The sequence below is a fragment of the Gorilla gorilla genome, chromosome 12 (assembly GCF_029281585.2).
Source record: "Gorilla gorilla gorilla isolate KB3781 chromosome 12, NHGRI_mGorGor1-v2.1_pri, whole genome shotgun sequence".
NCBI lineage: Eukaryota > Metazoa > Chordata > Mammalia > Primates > Hominidae > Gorilla > Gorilla gorilla.
The window spans coordinates 137,971,225-137,992,255 of record NC_073236.2 but is presented as its reverse complement, the minus strand read 5'-3'; the positions used below and the strand labels follow the sequence as shown (position 1 = coordinate 137,992,255).

The window sequence follows — 21,031 nt, the reverse complement described above, 5'->3', positions numbered from 1 at the left end:
ATGCCTGTAATCCCAGCATTTTGGGAGGCTGAGGCGGGCAGATCACTTGAAGTCAGGAGTTCGAGACCATCCTGGCCAACATGGTGAAACCCTATCTCTACTAAAAATACAAAAATGATCTGGGTGTGGTGGCATGCGCCTGTGATCCCAGCACTTTGGGAGGCTGAGGCGGGTGGATCACTTGAGGCCAGGAGTTCGAGAGCACCCTGGCCAACATGGTGAAACCCCACCTCTACTAAAAATACAAAAATTAGCTGGGCGTGGTGGCGCACACTTGTAATCCCAGCTACTTGTGAAGCTGAGGCAGGAGAATCACTTGAACCTGGGAGACAGAGGTTTCAGTGAGCTTAGATTGTGCCACTGCACTCCAGCATGAGTGACAGAGTGAGACTCTGTCTCAAAACAAAACTAAACTAAACTAAATGGCTGGCATCATTTTATTACTTGGTATTCCTTTCCTAAAAAAAGAAAAATTGATTTTTTACATTGCTGATGCCCTACATCTACCTCAAGTTGTTTTTGGCAAGTTCCAATACATCAACACCTCAAAGTACTGAAATACAACTTTTTACTTGGCTATTGCTGATGCAATGTATGAGCAAAATGAACTTGTAACCTTAACATAAACACATTCATTGGAAACATTTATTGTTAAAAGACCAAAAAAAAAAAAAAAAAAAAAAAAAGACATGTAATTTCATCAGAACCAAAACGGAGGCTTCTACTCTTTTGTCCTATTTGGAAGAAGCCTGGTGTCCTATTCCCATCAGGAACCTGACAGCAAATGCCAGCATCACAGCTGTGTTCACAGAGGGTGTGCCGGCATGAATGGGCAAGAATAGCTGTCGGGAAGGGATAGCTTTTATAGTCAGCAAATCTTTCAAAACCAGTAAAAAAACAATGCCAGGGCCAGGCGAGGTGGCTCACGCCTATAATCCCAGTACTTTGGGAGGCCGAGGCGGGCGGATAACCGGAGATGAAGGAGTTCGAGACCAGCCTGGCCAATGTGGTGAAACCCTGTCTCTACTAAAAATGCAAAAATTAGCTGGGTGTGGTGGCGGGTGCCTGTAATCCCAGCTACTCTGGAGGCTGAGGCATGAGAATACCTTGAACCCAGGAGACAGAGGTTGCAGTGAGCCAAGATTGCGCCACTGCACTCCAGCCTGGGCAACAGAGTGAGACTCCATATCAAAAAAACAAAAAAACAGGCAGATATAACGGAAAATTTCTAAATTTAAAATAGCAATAGTCATAGATGTTAATATATCCATGAGTCTTACCTAATACATCAAGGGACACTTCTTAAGTTTAAGAAATTAAAATTTTATCCTTTAGTTAAAAGTGACTGATAATACACAGACATCAAATAATAAGGCTTAGAAAATGCTCAGTGAGAGTCCTCTTAAGAGAAGGCTCACACAGTGACAACATTTTTGCACCGTTTTACATAATAAAGTCTGCAACCCTCTTATTTTAGAACAGAGGAAACTGAAGGCTGTAGACGTTACGTAAGTTGTCCAGAGCTACTGGTCCATTAGTGATGTAGTGGAAGCTAGCATCTGGGCCAAGAAACCAGGAAATAGTTCTTTTTCAACTATACCACATTAGATGTTCTAGATAACTGAGTGTATTAAAATATTTGGTGTTCTAATAATTACATACCATATGAGCCATGGTAAAAATGATGATTTTTAAAAAATTAAGCAAAAGTTTATTGGAAACAGCTCTTGGCCTGAGAGCTTCCATGACTCCTCCCTAACATCCCAGCGAATGGGTTCCTCTGAGACTCAGGCACTTCTGCACTAATGAGTCAGTGGCAAGTCTCCGAAGGAAGAAAAAGCCCAACTTGTTTTCAAATCAAACTCTAGGGACCATTTCTGAAGCAGGGAAAGAGATCTCATGAACAGATCCACACACACATTACATGGGACACATAAATTCATTTCTTAGTGAAATGCACCTTGGTTAAGCATACGAATGCTTGAAATTATTTGGAAACGTCACGATTTTTCCTGCAAAACTATGGCTATAAAATTATATCTAGCTCACACCTCATTACAACTTTTTATAATTGTACCTTTAAAAATAAGTAAAAGAGGATATTTAGATTGTTTGTAACACAAAGGATAAATGCTTGAGGGGATGAAGATTCCATCTTTCACGATGTGATTATTTCACATTGTATGCCTGTATCAAAATATCTCATGTACCCCCTAAGTATATACACCTACTATGTACACATAAAAATTAGAATAAACATTTTAAGAAACTTTTTAGCCAAATTCAATTTTTATATAACAGCGTGATAAAGTTTAACTACTGACTAATGAAGAGATGATTAGGGGAAAATGAATTTTTCTCATGGGTGACTAACTTCTTTTGAAAACATAAACAATGCAGTGTTTTAGACTTTTAGATTAAGTGCTGACATATATACTTCTTCATAAAATAATACTTTAAGTAAACTACTTATTTCAATTATGTAATTCAATAATTTACTATTTTATACAATAACAATCATAATGTAATTGACTAAATTTAATAATTGAAATTGCAAAATTATCTGAAAAATAGCCCACAATTCCTTTGGTCTGTAACAGAGGAAGTCAGACAATTGTTTCATGGGGTCTCTCATTAGACATTCTTGCCTCCACAAATGCTAGCATGGGGATTTGGGAGTAGTTTGTAATTTTTCCTTTGATTTTACTAAAGAACAATCAAAATAATTGCTGGATGTCACTCGTAAGTTAATGTTTCACTAAAAAGGAAATGAAATGCAAGGCGTGAGGAGAGGCCTCCCAGATGTGCGGCAGATGCACCTGCTTTAGAATCAGTTTTGTGACCTGGGTCTGCTCACTGAGGGTTTGTTAGGCTGGAATGACCTTGGTCTTTGCAATCTAATTTGTAAAAGTAAAACATACTTTAGCCTGTAAACTCTTTTACCTCATTATAATTGAAACCTTTCTATTGAAAGACACGTCTTCATGAATAGCTTAGGGAAAAAAACGCTTACCAGAAAAACATCTAAAGGACTGATGTGTACCTGACAGTCAGCCACGGGCATGTAACATATAATTCTGCCATGATACATTTTGAGCAATCATCACCTTCCCCCTTAGTTTCTAAAGGTTTTCCACACCCATCCCTGTCGCAGACCTGAAATGCTGGTATTTACAAGATTAATGTAATCACTGCAGTTCCAAAGTCTTGCAAGCTTGATATGCCCTGACCTTCACTTGACCTGACCTCACCCTGCAGCCGTCCAGATGTAAGAATGGGCTTAGTTTCCCAGGATGAACCCCGTTAAATGCTGGAAATGGAGTCTACAGACAGGTCAGCAGGTCACATTTTAATTGACCGTTCATTGTTTACCATCCTGCCGCTCCCAGAATGAAGACGTGAGGAAGGAGAAATTGGGCTCCTCGGTGAGCAGTGGGAAGTTCTTAGGTGGCCGTGTGCTGAGCACCACATATGCAGATGGGAACATGAGCTTAAGGCTGGCCTGAATTTGTGTCATCCCAAGGAGTGTCACCTATTCTGCCCACGAGATCGAACGGCTTATGTTTTGAGAACCCTTTCAAGAGACAAAGACTGAGTTCCAGTGTGAGAAGAAAAAGAAGGCATAATGTGTATTGCTTTCCAAGAACACCTGCTCACACAGTTCATCATCAGGACTGGGTCCCCAAATAAGTCACTTTAGACAGCACATTGTGGAAAAAAAAATGCAGGCATTACCTTCTGTGTCTTGCATATTTGCCACTGACATGACCACTGCCGTCACAGCCAGGGGTGGGACAGCTGCAACAGGAAAGAATGGATTACACGGTGCCGCAGGCAGGCAGGTGAGACGGAAAGCTTCCGCGGCAGCAGAGAGAAGGAGGGCGGCTCAGACAGAGGAGAGAAATCACACAATCCAAAGGAGGGGGAAATTCGGGGAGGCTTTTTACGAGCAAGTCTCGGGGGAATTAATTTCATCAGTGCAGCAGGGCGTGAGCAAGCTGCCGATGAGCTGGAAAGTGCAGTGTGCCCATTAGAAGGCGTGAATTTTCCAAACTGCTAATGGGGATGTATTTTACCCACATGGCACTAACCTGAACAGCTCTTGTATGGCTGGTTCCACGGGAACTGCAGAGAGATGGAAATAGATAAAAATTTACCATCTATCACAAGCGCCCCTCTTCCACAGAAAATTACCAAAAGGGTGGCATGAAAGTGGGGTCAGAATCGACCTCGGTTCCGCAGGATGAAGGTGACCCTGAGCCGGCCTCAGGATGCAGGGAAGCGCGGACGTACCTCGAACCCCTTTGGACCGCGTGCGATGCCGCTTCTCCTCGGTGTCCACCTCCATCTGGGGATAGATTAGCAGCCATCAATGTGCTTATCCTGCCTGTGCAGGCCAGCCCTGCAGGGGCGGCTCGCTCTCCCTGGCATTCTATTGACGGGGCTTTAATCCTGTTTCCCTCCATGAAGGGAAGCCCTCTACAAGGGCAGGGGGTGGGAAAGACCAGGCAATCTAAATGTATTACTCAAACAATTATAAACAGACCTTAACCTTGTAGGGAATATTTAATCAGGAGGCCCTTGCCCTCTATAATGGGGTAGATTTTGATGAATCTTGAAGTACCATCTATTTACTCTCTTTTCAAGAATCTGATGGAGACACATCTGTGTGCTTCTGAGTTGTGCTTTGTACTAAGAATATAACAGCCATTAGGTTTATAAGAAGGTAAATATATATAATATATATGTATTTTTATATATCTTATGTATATATAAAAACAAATATTTATATATCTAACATATATATTTTGTATATATATACCTTTCAGTTACAAGGAGAATCTAAATATTATATATACATTATATATAATATGTACTTTATATATACACACACATATATATATAATATTTAGATTCTCCCTGTAACTGAAAGTTTTAATCTGATTAAGCGGTTAAGACAAGAGGCTGCAGGTACAGTGGAAGAACATGTTTTACCATCAGGGGCGCGCTCTCAATGTTGTTTAGTTCCTGGAATGCAATTGTCCTCCACATTTATCTAAATTGCTTGGTTTCCTTTGAGGCATCTAGACCTTCCACTCATAGGAACGGACACATCTTATACTTGAGACATTACAAATGCTTTTATATATTACTTTGTGGGATCTTCACAACAATTTTGTAAGGAAAGTATTTTTATTATACCTATTTAATACATGAGAAAGCTAAAATTCAGACCACCTGAGTTACCCAAGATGGTTTGAGTTGAAGGTTTTGGAGTAAGGACCAAAAATCACATGTCTGTCTTTGTTCCCACTAAGCCTCAGGAGCATGCTGTTGCGTGGTAAATATATACGAGTACGTTTGTTCACCAAACATTCCCACAGCATGGGAAGTGTTTGCACATGGCAAACTGGATAGCAGGAGAACTCTACTCAAGACGACGGGGGAGCTAAGAAGAGATGAGCAATAGAAGCTGGCCAAAGCCCCACTGAATGGCCTCTACACCGGCTCACAGGGCACACCAAAGCCACTTCCTCCATGGTTTAGAGGAAGAACATCGGGACTGAGTGAAGAAGACTCATTAGATGCCTGTGGCTCTATTCGAGGCACACTCCAGAAAAGAACAGGGTAGATCTGCCGCTGAAATAAACTAGCAAGGCACAACTCAACAGGTACAGTATGAAAGGCATCAGAAATCCACATGGACAGTGCCTGATTTAATGTTTATAGCAACTAACCAGCAGCTATTTATTGATGAATACTATGGATGAGTATTATGGTATCGGGGGATAAAATCATACATGTAATAAAAACATAAGCTCATTTAATGAGCTTAAAAATCTCTTAATGGGCTATATATGAACAGACATAATGATGTGCCAGATTTAATATCAAAACAAGAACTACAGCAAAGGAGGGGCCAATGGGAAGTGGAAGCCAAGGAAAGATGCTCGGGGAAAGCTGTGATCCATGAGAATTGTTTGTGTAGGTGTGAAAGGAAGGAAAAGAGACTGTCTCTATGACTGGCATCTAGAGGCTTGATATACAGTCATTGAGTGAATGAATGAATGAATGAGTCCATTTGCTGGGAATGCTGCAGGTCAAGGAGGTGCCTGAAGTGGAATACTGGAAAGACGACATCAGACGGTGCAGACGACAGGCCTGAGCCAGGGCCACGTGCAGAGTTGGAAGGGATGTCCTGGGAGGCCCCGCTGGTCCAGCTGAATAGACAGCTGCTGGCCTTTCTTGAGCATGGGGAGGACGAGTCGCAAACATGTTTTAGAAAAAAACAAGTTAACGGCAGCTTGAGAGAGGGCATGGAGGGGGCAGGCAGTGCAGTTGGGAGCAAGCTGGGAGGAGACCGGCAGTCGCCTAAGAAGAAAGGGCTTGGGCAGTGGCCTCAACAGCATCTGTGGTTTAGTCCCATCGTCAGCCAATTCGGGAACATAATTGTCTGGGAAAGAAAGAAATGGGTTTAAAAAACTTTCTGATGGAAGAATCCACACAACACAATGGCTCATCAGGCAGCTTTTGGGTTTTCTGCCCTTTCCTGTGATTTAAAGATATGCCTGGGATATGAAACTCTGGGGCCACATCACGTGGATTTGACATTTAACTAAATAGCACCATGAGTAACACATCAATGCTCTGAAATTGCTATTCAACATGAAAACACTTCAAAACACCAGAAAATTCTAGCAAAGTGATCTAGGGCCAAAGTGACATGAGGCAGAGATGAACTGAGAGTCAAGAAGCCTAAAGCAATGGGGAAAACGCCATTCACATCCACGAGAAAGGGCATTTCCCGGGGTCCCCTGCCCTTGTCACAGGCCATTCACATCCACGAGAAATGGCATTTCCCAGGGTCCCCTGCCCTTGTCACAGGACTGGGGATGCAGAGATAATGGGGTAAAATCGTATTCTTTAAGGAATTCAAAATTGAATTAAAACATTTAATGAAGGCCTATAAGTTGAGAAACATTCTCCGGGGGTGTAGTGGAAGTTTGGATGAGGCTTCCATTGGATTCCATGGATTCCATTCCATCATTCCATTGGATGAGGATTAGGAAGAAGAAAGAAATTTCCTGGAGGAACTCATATTTGGGCTGAATGTTAAAAGTTAACTGGATGTTTCAGGTTAAAAAGAAAAACTGTGGTGAGGGTGTGTTCCTCACAGAGGGAACAGGACGTGTAAAGACCCAAAGGCTTGGAGAGACAGGTGTGTTCCAGGAGAGACAAAGCTGGGGCTGGGGTGGGAGAGACACACTCCGAGCTTGACTATGAGCTCCCTTCAGTAGGGCACAGAATTCTCAAAGTTTCCAGCAGAACAGGGGCCAGTCACACTCAGTCATCACCCAGCTTGCTTACCCTTATCCAGCATCTCGTGAATAAACCCACATTTACGATTTCTCTGGCTGTAGTTTAGGGGAGCACCTGTGAGCAAAAGTGCAGTAAAGCTAGTTTTCCTTTGTGGGCATTAAATAGAAAAACTTGGCCTTATTAGCTAACTGCTCATATGGTTGGATAAGGATAAGAATTGTTTTATTTTTACAATTAAATTCTTCATCCTTTCAGTATTTTTTATGCATACAGGGGCAAACTTATTTTTTTTCCAGTCAGATAGCTAATTCTTCCAGTAATCAGTTATTAAATAAATCATATTCCCTCCCTACACTAAAATATTCCTCTTGCTGAATGTGAAATTCCTACCACAGTTGGGTCAGACTCTCTGTTCCCTCCTCCGTCGGTTCCTTCCAGTGCAATCCTGTTTGGATTATGGTGACTCTACAGTGTGTTTTCCTCTGCTGAACAAGGCCCTTTGCTATGAGCATTACAGGAGATAATTTATGAAAGATGCCAAGCACAGCACCCCACATGGAGCAGACACTAAACAGATGGGGTTCCCCTTTCTTTCCCTTTCAGCCAATGAAACCCAAATCTGAAGGGTTTCAAAAACTGTTTTAAATTTTACATTTACATAGCTGTTTAGTAAGTGCCAATTGCCAGAAAGATTCAAATTAAGCAGAAAGCATAAAACGTATGGTCTGAAATGCCAGGAGGTTTTCATTTTCTAATGTGTGCACCTGATGGTGTGTGGTCCTAAGGCAGCTGGCCCTTGCCGGCACTCTCGCACTTTGTTTCTTCAGGACTCCCCAGCCCCTCCATCCTGCCCTGCCCGTCTCTCCTACCCGCCTGAAAAGAATGCTTGGGCTTGCTTCCACCCAGGGCCTGCCCACCACTGGCGACTGTCATTGGCAGCCTCAGGCGTTTAAACTGTTCATTTGAATTCATTCTTCTGGTGGTCCCAGGGCCGGAACTGCGAGCTTCACTTGGTGAACCCGTGAATGGCTCGGTCGCGTTTTATAAGACATCAGCTCTGATCTTCCTTGGAACTGGAGAAAGTTCACCTCAGTTATCACTGCTTGGGTTTCTGATTACCTCTCCAGTAATTTACATTTAGAAAATCACCCTTAAAACTCCACTTTAGCAGTAATTCTTTTTATTTTGAAGTCTAATATTTATTTTTAAAATAAGGATGTTTTCTAAGATTTAAAATTTGTTTTATACTTAAAGAAAATTCTTGAATTTAAGGAATCTATTTTGAGCCAATAAAGCTGTCAGGAGTGATTCATGAAGAGAGAGCAGGTGAATTATTTCCTAATATGAAAACTTTACATTTGGACTCAGGATTTATTTTATTACTATGATCTTCCTTCTCTTTTCCTTCCAATAAAAGGGATGCTTTCCTCAAGTTGAGCCTCAGTGAAGAGATTATAATGTATATATATTTGATACATATATTTAGGGGCAGGGTATCACTTTGTCACCCAGGCTGGAGTACAGTGGCACAATCATAGCTTGCTGCATCCTCGAACTCCACTTCCAGAGTGGCTGGACTACAGGTGTGTGCCACCATGCCTGGCTAATCTTTTCAATTATTTGTAGAGCTAGGATCTCACTATGTTTCCCAGGCTGGTCTTGAACTCCTGGACTCAAGTGATCCTACTGCCTCTGCCTTCCAAAGTTCTCGGATCCTTGGTGTGAGCCATGGTACCTGGCTAAGAACTAATTTTTTTTTTTTTTTTTTTTTTGAGACAGAGTCTTGCTCTGTGGCCCAGGCTGGAGTGCAGTGGCGGTATCTGGGCTCACTACAAGCTCCACCTCCCGGGTTCACACCATTCTTCTGTCTCAGCCCCCCGAGTAGCTGGGACTACAGGCGCCTGCCACCATGCCCGGCTAATTTTTTGTACTTTTAGTAGAGACAGGGTTTCACCATGTTAGCCAGGATGGTCTCAATCTCCTAACTTCGTGATCCACCTGCCTCAGCCTCCCAAAGTGCTGGTATTACAGGTGCGAGCCACCGTGCCTGGCCAAGAACTAATATTTTAAATGCATGAAAATTTCATAAACTCAGTAAAATCCCTTGGAGTCCTCAGTGGCTGCTTTCTGATGTCAAGTACCACATTAGGCCATAACTGTGAACCCAGGAGGAGCTCACTTTGGGTCCCAGGTCTGCCAGAGACCAGCAAGGTCCTCCTAACCCGAGTCTCTAGCCACAGGGACCTGCTCTCCCCTCCCCGACAGAGTCCTCTTGCAGGAACAGGACATGGGGGCTTGGACTGCAGGCTGGGTTATGGACAGCTCCCACTTTGACACCAGAACCTGAGCTCCAGGCCTCCCTCCCTGCCACAGTCACTCCTCCACTAACCAGGAAGCAATTTCCATTTTGCCAACCAGCCGGACCCTGCCTTTCAGCTCCTGCTGCTCAATTCGCTTGGTCAATTCTCTGCTTGTCAGCAGCATCAAGAAGAGGAGATAGGAGGGAGGGCAGGAGCCAGAGATCAGTCCTAGCCTCTGTGAGGGGTAAGGAAGGCTCGGGGAAGGAATGTTGAAGAGAAACTGGAAGTCCTGGCAGAAGGCAGTGCAGGTGTGCATGTCTAGCCATATCCAGGTGTTTTCCCAAGAGCACTTCTTCCTAGGAATTACTCTCTCCAAGGCAGCTGGGAGCTGGTCAGCCTTCTAAAACCCTACGTCATAGAAAATACCTCCACGTCTCAATTCTGACTCCAGCAAGTTTGGGCTCCTAAAAATACATCTACGAAGATTAGCAAGAATCATAACTTATATTTTCTAGTCATCCTTCAAAAATGTTTAAACAGAGAATGACAACAATTAAAAATTATTTTCCAAAATATGACAATATTTTCTGCTTTTTAGTGAAATTAATGTAGTGTAAATATATTAACATTTGGGATTTATATCTGATATTCATATTTTAAAAGGATAGCATTTTATCAGGTCACAAAAGAGTTAGAAAACATAAGTGCGTTTATAGTTCATTACATCATGGTTTATAATTTTTAAATTTTCATTGTTCAACTTAATAGGATAAAAAGGAGAAAATTAGGCATACAAAACAGGAAAAAGAGGCTTGGCTTGTCTGCTCCTAATTTTTCCTTTTCCTCCTTTCCATTTTTTATTGATGCAGATGGCAATTAGTGAAGCCATCTTCTTGAGGAAAGAGATCCACATTCCTGGATCTGTCCCTTTCACCCCATCACTGTGTACAATGTGTGTGCCTATTTGGTCCAGCAAGGTTGATGCCAACAAAGCCAAGAAAAATTAAAATAAGAAAATAAAAGTGATCTTGGCAAAAAAAGTGAAGATACAGCTAATGCCTATATGGTATCTGCCACTCTGTATGCTGATCCTGACAGTCTCTAGGGTGAGACAAGGTAAAACCATTCCTCTGTACTCAGAAATAAAGATGATTTTGTAGGTTAGCACTTTTTAGAAAATGAAAGACAATATTGGAAATAGCATATTTGAAGTTCACTGGAATGAGATTTGAAAACTAACTGTTTTATGAACTAGTCAATAAGTATTTAGTAAGCTTCAAATAGGTGGCATACAAGAACACTTTAGGAAGATATTATAAAACATGACCTTGACCTAAACTGAAACAGAAAAAGCATCCCTCCCCCATTCTTTGGTTATGAATCCCCTTATAGTAAAGTACTAAAGAGGTTTACAAATGTGTATAAAATCAAACTGAGTTTTACCCTAACATGGCTTAGTCTTTCTCCTGATTCCAGTCACTAATGATCAGCCTCTGCTAATCACTTCTTAGGTAGAAGTTCTGGAGGGCACCAGTTGGGAACTGATATTCAGCTACAAGTGAGGAAAACATAGAGCAGGTGTTAGAAACCTATGCATGGCTGTGCTCTTGCTTTGGCCTGGAGGAACCTCTGGAAGACTCCTTCCCACCACTGGGAGGCTCTGGGCATGCCTCTCCACAGACAGGGAGTGGCTCGAGCCTGGTGGCCATGCTTTCAAAAGAATAGTTACAGATACATAGCCTGCCAAATAATGTTTACACTGTTTCTTAGGGCAAGAAGCAGTCTGTGAGATACAGCTTTAAGGTCAAATTACTGGGACTTCTAGGACATTTGGGAAATTTCCTGGCATACACAGGATAGTTGAAATCAACACAGTCTCGGGAAATTTAGGATGCAGGCTTTCTCTAATGGCTTGAGACTATAAAACTCAAGTGATAAAGCAGCACATGTATTATCATGAAACCCTAAAAATAAATCCTTCTAAATGGCATAGTTTGAATGCTTAATAGACTTCTATGCCTAGTTTGAGACAAACACTTTAAAAATCATGCTACAAATCCTAAGAAAATAGCAATCAAAATGATGACAGGTTGCAATAAAGATGTCTTCCAATAGGCCCCCTAGAGGGGAGCTCCATCATTTTGACAGAGCCAACTTGTGAGAGTGCGACCACCCGGGATAGCACTAATTCGAGCACGGCACCAAGGACACCACGCCAGCCTGTGCCTCAATGGGTGCCCCCAGCCTCTCTCTCAGATCTGTGTGTGTTGTGAGGGTGCAGAGCTGGGAGCTGGACCCAACAGAGGTGGGAGGACAGCCATAGGAAGTGCACTCAGCCACTAGCCTTTTGAATACAGGAAAAGCAAGTTGTCAAAATATAGGATCCTATCTTTCAGGCAGGTGGACGTCCTGATGGAAAAGTGCCTGGCCCATGGTAGATGCCTGTAAATTTCAGTTAAGTGAGTGAATGAATAAACTAATTACATTGTACTAATGTATCTCTTGGTCACCTACATTGTTAATAATTTTATTACAGTTTTAAAAAATTCTCACAATACAAATAAAAAGTTTCAAAGAAATATCCACTCCACATGCAGCCAGAAGACACCTACGCCTCTATTTCCACATGCATGGTGGGAATGCCACGTCAATGGAATGCTGGTCAGGCGGCCCGGGATCACTGGACGTTAAGCCAGAAGTCAGCAAGGAGCCTTTCAGAGCTTCAAAAAGAGCCTCAGGGTATTTGCTCTGGGAAAATCCTGGGATTCCCCGGCCCAAGAAGGGTTTCCTCCCATCATGTTTGAGCCGGGAACCTAATGGAACATTTGAAACTAAACCAAACCTGAACCAAGTCTCAAAGGTTTCGAAGATGTCTACGGGGTAATCGAGGCAGTGGTGATGCTTTCATAAAATAATTTACATTTGATTTTATTCAAAAAAGGATGGTCTAGCAGTTTTATATCCATGAAAAACAGGTTGCCCAATTTACGTCATGTACGATAACAGCAGAGAAGCCCCAAAATACCCACAAGAAGAACTTTTGGGGAAGCGCTAGGGGCCAGGAAGAGAGAGGCCTCACTTCACTTTGGAGGCCTCATCTCAGGCCAAGGGGGTCGTCAGCTGCTGTGCAGGCAGTGGTGAAGCTTTGTTGTTCACACTAAGAGCTGACACCAGATGAGCTGGAGCCTCTTTCAGATGTAATGGTTGCATTTCCAATCACAGCGTGATACCTACTTTTACATCAAGGAATGGCTGGGCAGGAAGGCACCCCTTCCAGGACTTCAGAGGAAACATCAAGTCAGGTGCCCTTCAAGAATTTAACTATTTTTGTTGTTGTTGTTGGTAAAATAGATGTTGTTTCAGCCCTGAGCATAAAAATAAGAAAATAGATCCTTATTTTCATTTTAAAATATGATTTTCTAAACTTGAATGTGTTTCTTATGACTTCTCCATTACTTTATCTTGCCAGCAAGTTCTGGGAGAAAATTCAAAGAATCAGAATTTTAGGGCTGGGGGTACCCGAACAGTCTCATGGCCAGGGGCTCATACCCGGCCACTTAGAACTGTTCCATCGGGTTCTTGGTGCTTAACAAATTGGACTAACATCTAAAAATCTCCAGGCTTTATATCGAAACCTGGATTTCTGTTTTTTTTTGTTTTTTTTTCTGTTTTTTTTTTTCTTTCTGGAAAAATATAATGATCTGAAAGCACTGCTCTAAATTTCTCTTGGCCTCAGATGGCTGGAGTGGAGGTGCAGCGTTTCCATGGGAGGGGCAGCCAGTGTTCCCATGGGAGGGGCATGTGCTACCCCACACCACAGCTTTCAAGTCTGGGGCCCTCATGCCCATTCCTTTCTGGGCTTATGCCTCCTGCCCACCTACTTCAGGGATTCACGTCTGCTGCTCTCCATCTGTTCGAAGCTGGTTCTGAAGCTGGACCTAGCAACAGTGAGCTGAGGCTGCGTGGGGAGTGCAGGTGCTCCCTGGGTCCCCTGCTCTCTGCCCATGAGGATGACTGAGTCTAAGGGAAAGAGCAGACTTTGAAGTCCCAGGACCTCTGGAGCATCCTGGAGAAGCCAGACCTCAGTTGATGCTTTTGGGGTATGTAATTGTTACAGGAATGACATTCCCATGCTGGGCCTCAAGACTTAGAATATGGCTCATCAGGACGTTCATGGGTCCTGGGTAGATACTGGAACTGTATGTGGCAAAGGTTCAGAATGTACCAACTCCCCCTGAAGCTGTCCTCTAGCACGTGAGCTTTTGCTCAATGTTTAATAATTTCTTTGCGTTTCATCTCTGCTCTTGGAGTAATTTGTTCTTTAATCTCCCTGAAAGTTGTTCCAAACAAGCTTCCATAGACTTTGCACATGCCTTTAAAATAACTCTGGTCTTATCTTCATGTGCTTGTGAGACCTCCACCCTCCCGCCAGCCCAGCTGCACCTACAGGGTAGAAACGGTGCCACATTCCCACCCTCCCGCCAGCCCAGCTGCACCTACAGGGTGGAAACGGTGCCACATTCCAACCCTCCTGCCAGCCCAGCTGCGCCTCCGGGGTGGAGATGTGCCACATTCCCGCCTGCACCTCCCATTCCTGCGGAGCGCCGGGCACACAGCAGAGCTGCCTGACCATGCTGAGTGGGTGGAAGGTGGGCCCGTGATGATATGTGGCTCTGAACATCTCCGCATGTGCTTTCCAGGGCCCTGTAGTGGGCAGTATCCTCTGTCTACTCTGCTGGCTCTCCGGATTTCAGTGTCTTCATATTCTCGAACTTCTCCTTGTCAGTGGCAGCCCCTTCACCGGATGGCTTTGGAGGACACTGTGGCCTGTGCACCGTGCGGGGCAGCAGCAGCATACATGTGCATGACAGGGCGATGGCCTGCAGTGCCAGTGCTGGCTCCATACACAAACCTGCTTATGCTGGGCACAATCACCTTTATGAATCTGAGTATTTTCATGTGTAAAATCCCTGCTTACTGCATTGGGTGGTGGAGAGGACTGAATAAAAGAATCTTAGGTGAGAACCTTTTACAGAGCTTGGTGCATAGCAGATGCTCTCCAACTCCTGAGCTCAAGTGATCCACCCACATCAGCCTCCCAAAGTGCTGTGATTACAGGCATGAGCCACCGTGCCTGGCTGGGTACATAGCCGATGCTGAGGAGATGCTTGGTGCTTTCTTCTTATTTCCATGTCTGGGTGTTGTAAGTTTTCCCAAAGGGATAAGAAACAAATGCTTGTGGAATCCATGTTACAGATAACTGCATAGCCCTTCTTATGTAGGGTAAGATGAAGTCCTCTGGGTACTGTTGATTACCTTCTCATAATACCAAATATTATATTAGCCTTTCATGTCCCTGAACTAGTATGCTGGTACTTTGGCCCCAGAGTACAGTCTCCAGGACTCCTACGGCCAAACATTTAGTTGCATTTACAAAATCTAAAAAGTGCATGTGTGTGTGTGTGTCAGGTGGGAACATAACTTTCTTTTCTAGATGAGAATATTTTTCTTGGACTCTTCACAGTCTCCTTTAATTCAACTAATTCTTCATTTTTAACAGGATTTGGACTCCTAAGTTCCCTGTGCCAGGCAACGGAGCAGCTGAGAGTGTCTTCTCAGGAGCCGCAGTCCTGAAGCCCGGGGAAATGGGTCATTGCTAGAAGAGGCGGCTATCTGCTTGCCAGGAGAAACCCAGCCCAGGAGCTGCAGCCCGGCAATCCCGGGACAGAAGCGAGAGTGCACCCTGCATCTTCTCATTCTGCAGCCCTCAGCATGGCACTTGGCACAGGGCAGTGGCTGGATAAATATTTGCTGAGTTGTACTAAATACAAATAACAAGGTTTGATTAAGGATCGCATGAAGGTTGGACACACCTTCTTGACAATATGGAAATAATATAGTTAAGAGTCACAGATGCTCTACGCAGGAAAGAAAATAAGTAAAATAAAGGGAAACGTTTCCTACCTATAGGGGGAAACATCATAAATATTAGGTAAGTAATGAACATTCAAAAAACTTAGACTAGGGGCCAGGTGTGGTGGCTCACACCTGTAATCCCAGCACTTTGGGAGGCCAAGGTAGGTGGATCACCTGAGGTCAGGAGTTTGAGACCAGCCTGGCTAACATGGTGAAAACCCCGTCTCTACTGAAAATACAAAAATTAGCTGGGCATGGTGGCGGGTGTCTGTAATCCCAGCTACTCTGGAGGCTGAGACAGGAGAATTGCTTAAACCTGGGAGGTGGGGGTTGCAGTGAGCTGAGATCCACCATTGCACTCCAGCCTGGGCAGCAAGAGTGAAACTCCGTCTCAAAAACAAACAAACAACAACAACAACAAAAACCACTTAGACTAAGGATAATTTTAATGGCTGGTAGTTTATACTTTTTCACACAAGTATAGTATGAAATAAAAATCATCTCTGGCCTTTTGGCAGCTGTAAAATCAGTGTCTTGCAGGATAAACGGTGTGGTCAGGGGACACAGTCCTGATCTAGGAGGTGTAGCTGATGCTCCCCATTCCTGGGCGGACGCCATCTCTTGTGGGAACTCACAGCTCTCCCTGTACCACCAGTGAGGGCTCCTCACCCTCTGTCCTCTATTGTACCTATTTATAAACTCACACTTAGCTACACAGCAGTGCACATTTCCTGAGGGTGAGGGCTTTTTCAATTCATTCTTGAATTCTGTGGTTCCTCAATTTGTGGCATGGTTTCTTGTAAATAAGAGACCCTCAGGAAATCACGAGGAAGACAGATACTCAAGCACCAAGCTGTAACACAAGACAGGATGAACTCAGCACCAAAATAGAAAAACCACTGCGGGTGCCATGGAGGGCAGTGGGGAAGACTGGGGTAAGGAGCTCAACCTCCCAGGGTCACACCCTGCCTTTGTCTCCTCTTAGCTGTATGAGTTCAGGCAAGTTATCTAAGCTCCATGGCCAGGGGTGTCTCGATGACACATGTGGGCAACAGCACCCATATATTCCCAGGGATGTTGAGAAACCAAAGAAGGAGTGGCTTGGAGAGTGTTCTGGGGAAAAGAACGGCAGTTCTGTGTGGACCGCCAGGACCAGCCCCGCCTTCTAAGGTGCTTTGGAACAGGCCCAGTCATCTAGAGCCCTCAGCGTCCATTGCCACAATTCAGCCAGGACAATACCATGTGAAGAAGCAAGGTTGGCACATGCCCTGGTGCACACCGCTCTGGGATGTGTTGGAACAGAGCCCAGGACTCTGCTGTGCAGCCTCGCAGGCGGCCATCTGGGTCCTCCTGCTGTGCCAGCTTCCTTTGTGGGCTAAGCTCATCCCAGGGCTGATGGAGACTGCTCTCCCTTGCAACCTGCATTTCCCATCTTGTCCCCTCTCAGGCAGCAACCTTGCTGTTCTCTTTACAAGGAAGAGCAGAGGAGCCATTGAAGCCAGCCCCTCCACTGGTCTCATCTACGTCTCTCATTCAATATCCCCTTCCAGCCTGCTTCCGAGTAAGAAGTTTCCATTCAAATCTCTGCTTGCTGCCAGGAATCGTGGCCCCAAATCACAGGGTGGATCCGGGGCTCCTGTTGGATCCCACCTACGCTTCCACATCAGCCCCTGCAGCCGCCCCCTCTTGTGAGGGTCTCGCTATATCTTTTTCTTTTCTTTTTGGAGACTCTGCTACTCCGGCTGGAGTTCAGTGACACGATCACGGCTCACCGCAGCCTTGGACCTCCTAGACCCAAGTGACCTTTCCACCTCAGCCCCTGAGCCTCTGGGATTACGGGTGCACACCATGTCTGGCTAATTTGTGTATTTTTTTGCCACCATGTTGTCCAGGCTGGTCTCAAACTCCTGGCCTCAAGTGATCCTCTGCCTCAGCCTCCAAAAGTTCTGGAATTTTAGGTGTGAGCCACTGCGCCTGACCTAGATCCTTTTCTTAAAGCTGACCTCTGAGGATCCGCTCTCTCCCATCCTTCTTTCCAGCGTGTCTGTCCATCCCTCTCGCCTGGTTCGCCTCCTGCTTTCCTTCAGCTCAGTCCCCTCCACCCTCCAACGGCTAACCTGCCCTCTCTCATGCAGTCAGGACCCTGTTGGCTATCACTTTTAACATCCTTCTTTCAAAGAACACCACTGACCCATCCCCCAAATCCCCAGTCTTGTCAATTCCTCTCCATCAGCGAAGACTAGGATTCTCTGGATCATGTTCCCCCAAATTTCCATCTCTCGGGTTCACCACACTGGCTCTCAGAGCTCTATCCTGGTCCTTTCACCTCTCAGAGGACATCATAGCTGCCTCTCCTGCTCCACAAAGAAGGATTCGAACTGGCATTTTTAGCCCTAACCTCTCTGGTCAGCACTCCTTGCTGCCTCTGTCACATCAAGTTCATCTTAGGGTTTTCCCTTAACCATGCCCCTAATTCCTATCGCACAGTTAGGCACTGCTGTCTCCTTTCTCCTTCCTCACCGTTTTGCAAATTTATTTATTAGACATCGGTTTTTCTGCACAGTTCACTGGCTGTAAGAGCTTGTGAGGTGGGGCCTCATGACAACCCAGCGTCGGTCCACGTTCTCCGTAGTTAGTTCCTGAATGTATGAGGTGATTGTTCTTCCCTTCCGAAGCTTTAAAATAATACTTGGCTAGTTTTTCCCCCTTTCCCCTATCAAATAATTTATCACATTCTGGTTTTGGCTGTTGTCATTTTTTCCCGTTTCCTTGCATCTGCCTGGACACCACCCTCTTCCATGCCTGATCCTACCAAGAGGGAGCTTTGCTGGAGTCCCCAGGTGCTCCCCTCCCCTGCTTTCCTGTCCATCCCCCATGCCCTGCTGTGATGCCTTCTGTCCGGGAATTCTCGGGCATAAGAACCCAGAGTGGTTCTCTGCTGATTACCCCAAGTCTAGCAATAATGCCTCCTTTTCCTTACTTGCCTTTGCAAAATTATGATTGACACAGTGAAAGAGATCTGACTTAACCCACTCCATCTTGCTTTTAACATCCAAGCTGTCCATATTCATTCCTGGGCAAAGGCTGAATTAGCTTTGGGAGAAACTTAGTTTACAGTTTAAACAAAGATGATAACAGCCCTTTCCCAAAGCAGACCTCCTTCTTGCCTGGGGACTACATTGCCCTTGTAGAACTAACATTAGCCATAAGATTTAAAATTATGATTTAGGAGACATGCAGCTGGAGGCTACAAGATTCTGACCCTCCCTAAACTGCTCCTAAGACCAGTGTTTTGATATTTTGCAGACCCTGCACTTGATGGATCAGCTGGTGCCACCCAGATCAATAAACTGGCTCATCTGATCTTATGGCCCCAACCCAGGAACTGACTGAGCGCAAGAAGACAGCTCCGCCTCCCTATGATCTCATCCCTGACCAATCAGCACTCCTGGCTCACTGGCTTCCCCCTACCCACCAAGTTATCCTTAAAAACTCTGCCCCTTGAATGCTCGGGGGAGACTGATTGGAGTAATAATGAAACTCCAGCCTCCCACACAGATGCCCTGAGTGAATTACTCTTTCTCTATTGCAATTCCCCTGTCTTGGTGAATCAGCTCTGTCTGGGCAGCAGGCAAGGTGAACCCCTTGGGCAGTTACATTATCGAGTTGAAGTACAAACAGGCACACAGGGGTCCACCAGGTGGGGATTGGGCAGCTGCTGCTGTCTCTCTTCCCACAGCCAATTTTCTTACTGGAGGAAACCAACCTTCACTCCACTCCACAATGGAATGAATACACAGAGCAGGCTCTTTGTATATTTATTGTTTACAAAACTTTTTTGTAACTTGCTATTTTTCACTTAAAAAAAAATCACAGCCATCTCTCCAGGCTAATGTCTATCCATTGAACTCATCTTTTTGAATGGCTGCGTAGTATTCCTCAGAATATACCTACTGTAATTTATCCAGCCAGCCCCCCAAGTTCCTTCACTAACAAGGCTTATGTTGTTTTATTTCACTACAAAAATAATTTACAAAAATGATTACATGTATTTTGCATGTATTTCCAGAATAGAGTTTTCTAAAAAGATATCGTCACTTTACCATTAAAAAAGAAAACATTCCATGCCCTTTTTAGTAATATGTGATCATGCCGGTTTCTGGAAGCGCTGGTCACCTTGAATTTTATTCCGTCCTTGGCTTTGGTTGAGTAAAGCCACGTGTCTCGTCATTTCCCTGGCCCCCAGGGAGGGTAAGCGTTCTCTCACACCCTCACTGTCCACAGCTCCTCGTCTGTGAAATTGTGATTCATATCCTTTGCCTGTTTTTCTTCTTTCTTTTCACATTTTTCACATCGATTCATAATAGCTGTCTGTACACTGCGGTGCTAACCCCTTTGCCCACCTTATCTGTCGCCAGTATTTTCTTACAGCTTGTTGTTGATATTGTTTTGTTGTTTTTCTATTTTGCTCATGGTATTTTTTCCCATGTATACATAAACGTTTTCGGTCATTCAGTCATTTGAAAAGAATCCCAGTCTCCGTGGCCTGTATGTGACTTTCTCACTAAGCCTTGCATTTTGGGGTGAGTGGCCGAGCCCCCGACGGGCCTGTTCCTTCCTGTGCCCTCACCAAGCTCAGCCCTGGTTCAGGCCCTGCTCCCTCCTCCCAGTGAGTCCCCCTGGGGGGCTCAGCCCTGGTTCAGGCCCTGCTCCCTCCTCCCAGCGAGTCCCCCTGGGGGGCTCAGCCCTGGTTCAGGCCCGGCTCCCTCCTCCCAGTGAGTCCCCCTGGGGGCATCTGACTCCACCCCTGGGCCGTGCTGTCTCCTGGTGATGCTCAGAGGTGTCGGCTCCCTCCCTGATGAATGCCTGTCCCAGCAGATGTGTGGCTACGGTGCTAGGGAAAAAAGCTCTTTTTGATAGCTACAAAAAACACAAATGTGACTGAAGAGCTGATTTTAATAAGTAATAGACAGTGTTCTGTATTGCTGATCTATAGGGCTGTTTCTGAGACTACATCTGGTTTATATTCAGCATTTTCTATCTTTACTTCTCCCTAATTCAGATTTTAGTAATGTGGTAAAAAAAATTTAAAATTAAAAATTCAAATATGTTTTGCCATAGAAAAATATTACTGGAACTTCCCATTTACACAGGTATTTGAAATTATCTTAATGATTTTTCTAGTTTGCATATTCTTTTTAATTTTTTAAAAATTATTCTACTTATTTTTTAGGGGGAGGAAAATACTAAAAGAATAAAGAACAGAAAACTTAGAGAAACCTGTGTCTACAAGTGATAGAATGTGGAATCTGTGACATATGTTAAGTATTCACTGGGGAGGAAATACATTATTCCACAGAAAAGTCATAGAAATGAAAATGTTCTGAAAGTTATTAAATGGGAAACATGAAGTTTAGAGACAGGGTATGGGCTTGGAATAGTTTTTTTTTTTCCTACTTACTGTGTTGTTTTAGCTTTCAGGCATCTATTTTATC

At 44.3% G+C, this 21,031-nt stretch overlaps 1 protein-coding gene across 19 annotated transcripts in view; it reads right to left on the bottom strand.

The window, feature by feature from the left end:
• MYT1L (myelin transcription factor 1 like) overlaps positions 1 to 21,031 on the bottom strand; it is a 539,395-nt gene that overhangs the window by 188,469 nt on the left and 329,895 nt on the right. For all 19 annotated transcript variants that reach the window (XM_031006771.3, XM_055378700.2, XM_055378703.2 and 16 more), the window contains exons 6-8: positions 4,294 to 4,348; positions 4,092 to 4,125; positions 3,736 to 3,798 (exon numbers count right to left, since the gene is read on the bottom strand). In XM_031006771.3, the coding sequence (XP_030862631.2) occupies positions 3,736 to 3,798; positions 4,092 to 4,125; positions 4,294 to 4,348 (152 nt within the window). The remainder of the gene's footprint in view (positions 1 to 3,735; positions 3,799 to 4,091; positions 4,126 to 4,293; positions 4,349 to 21,031) is intronic.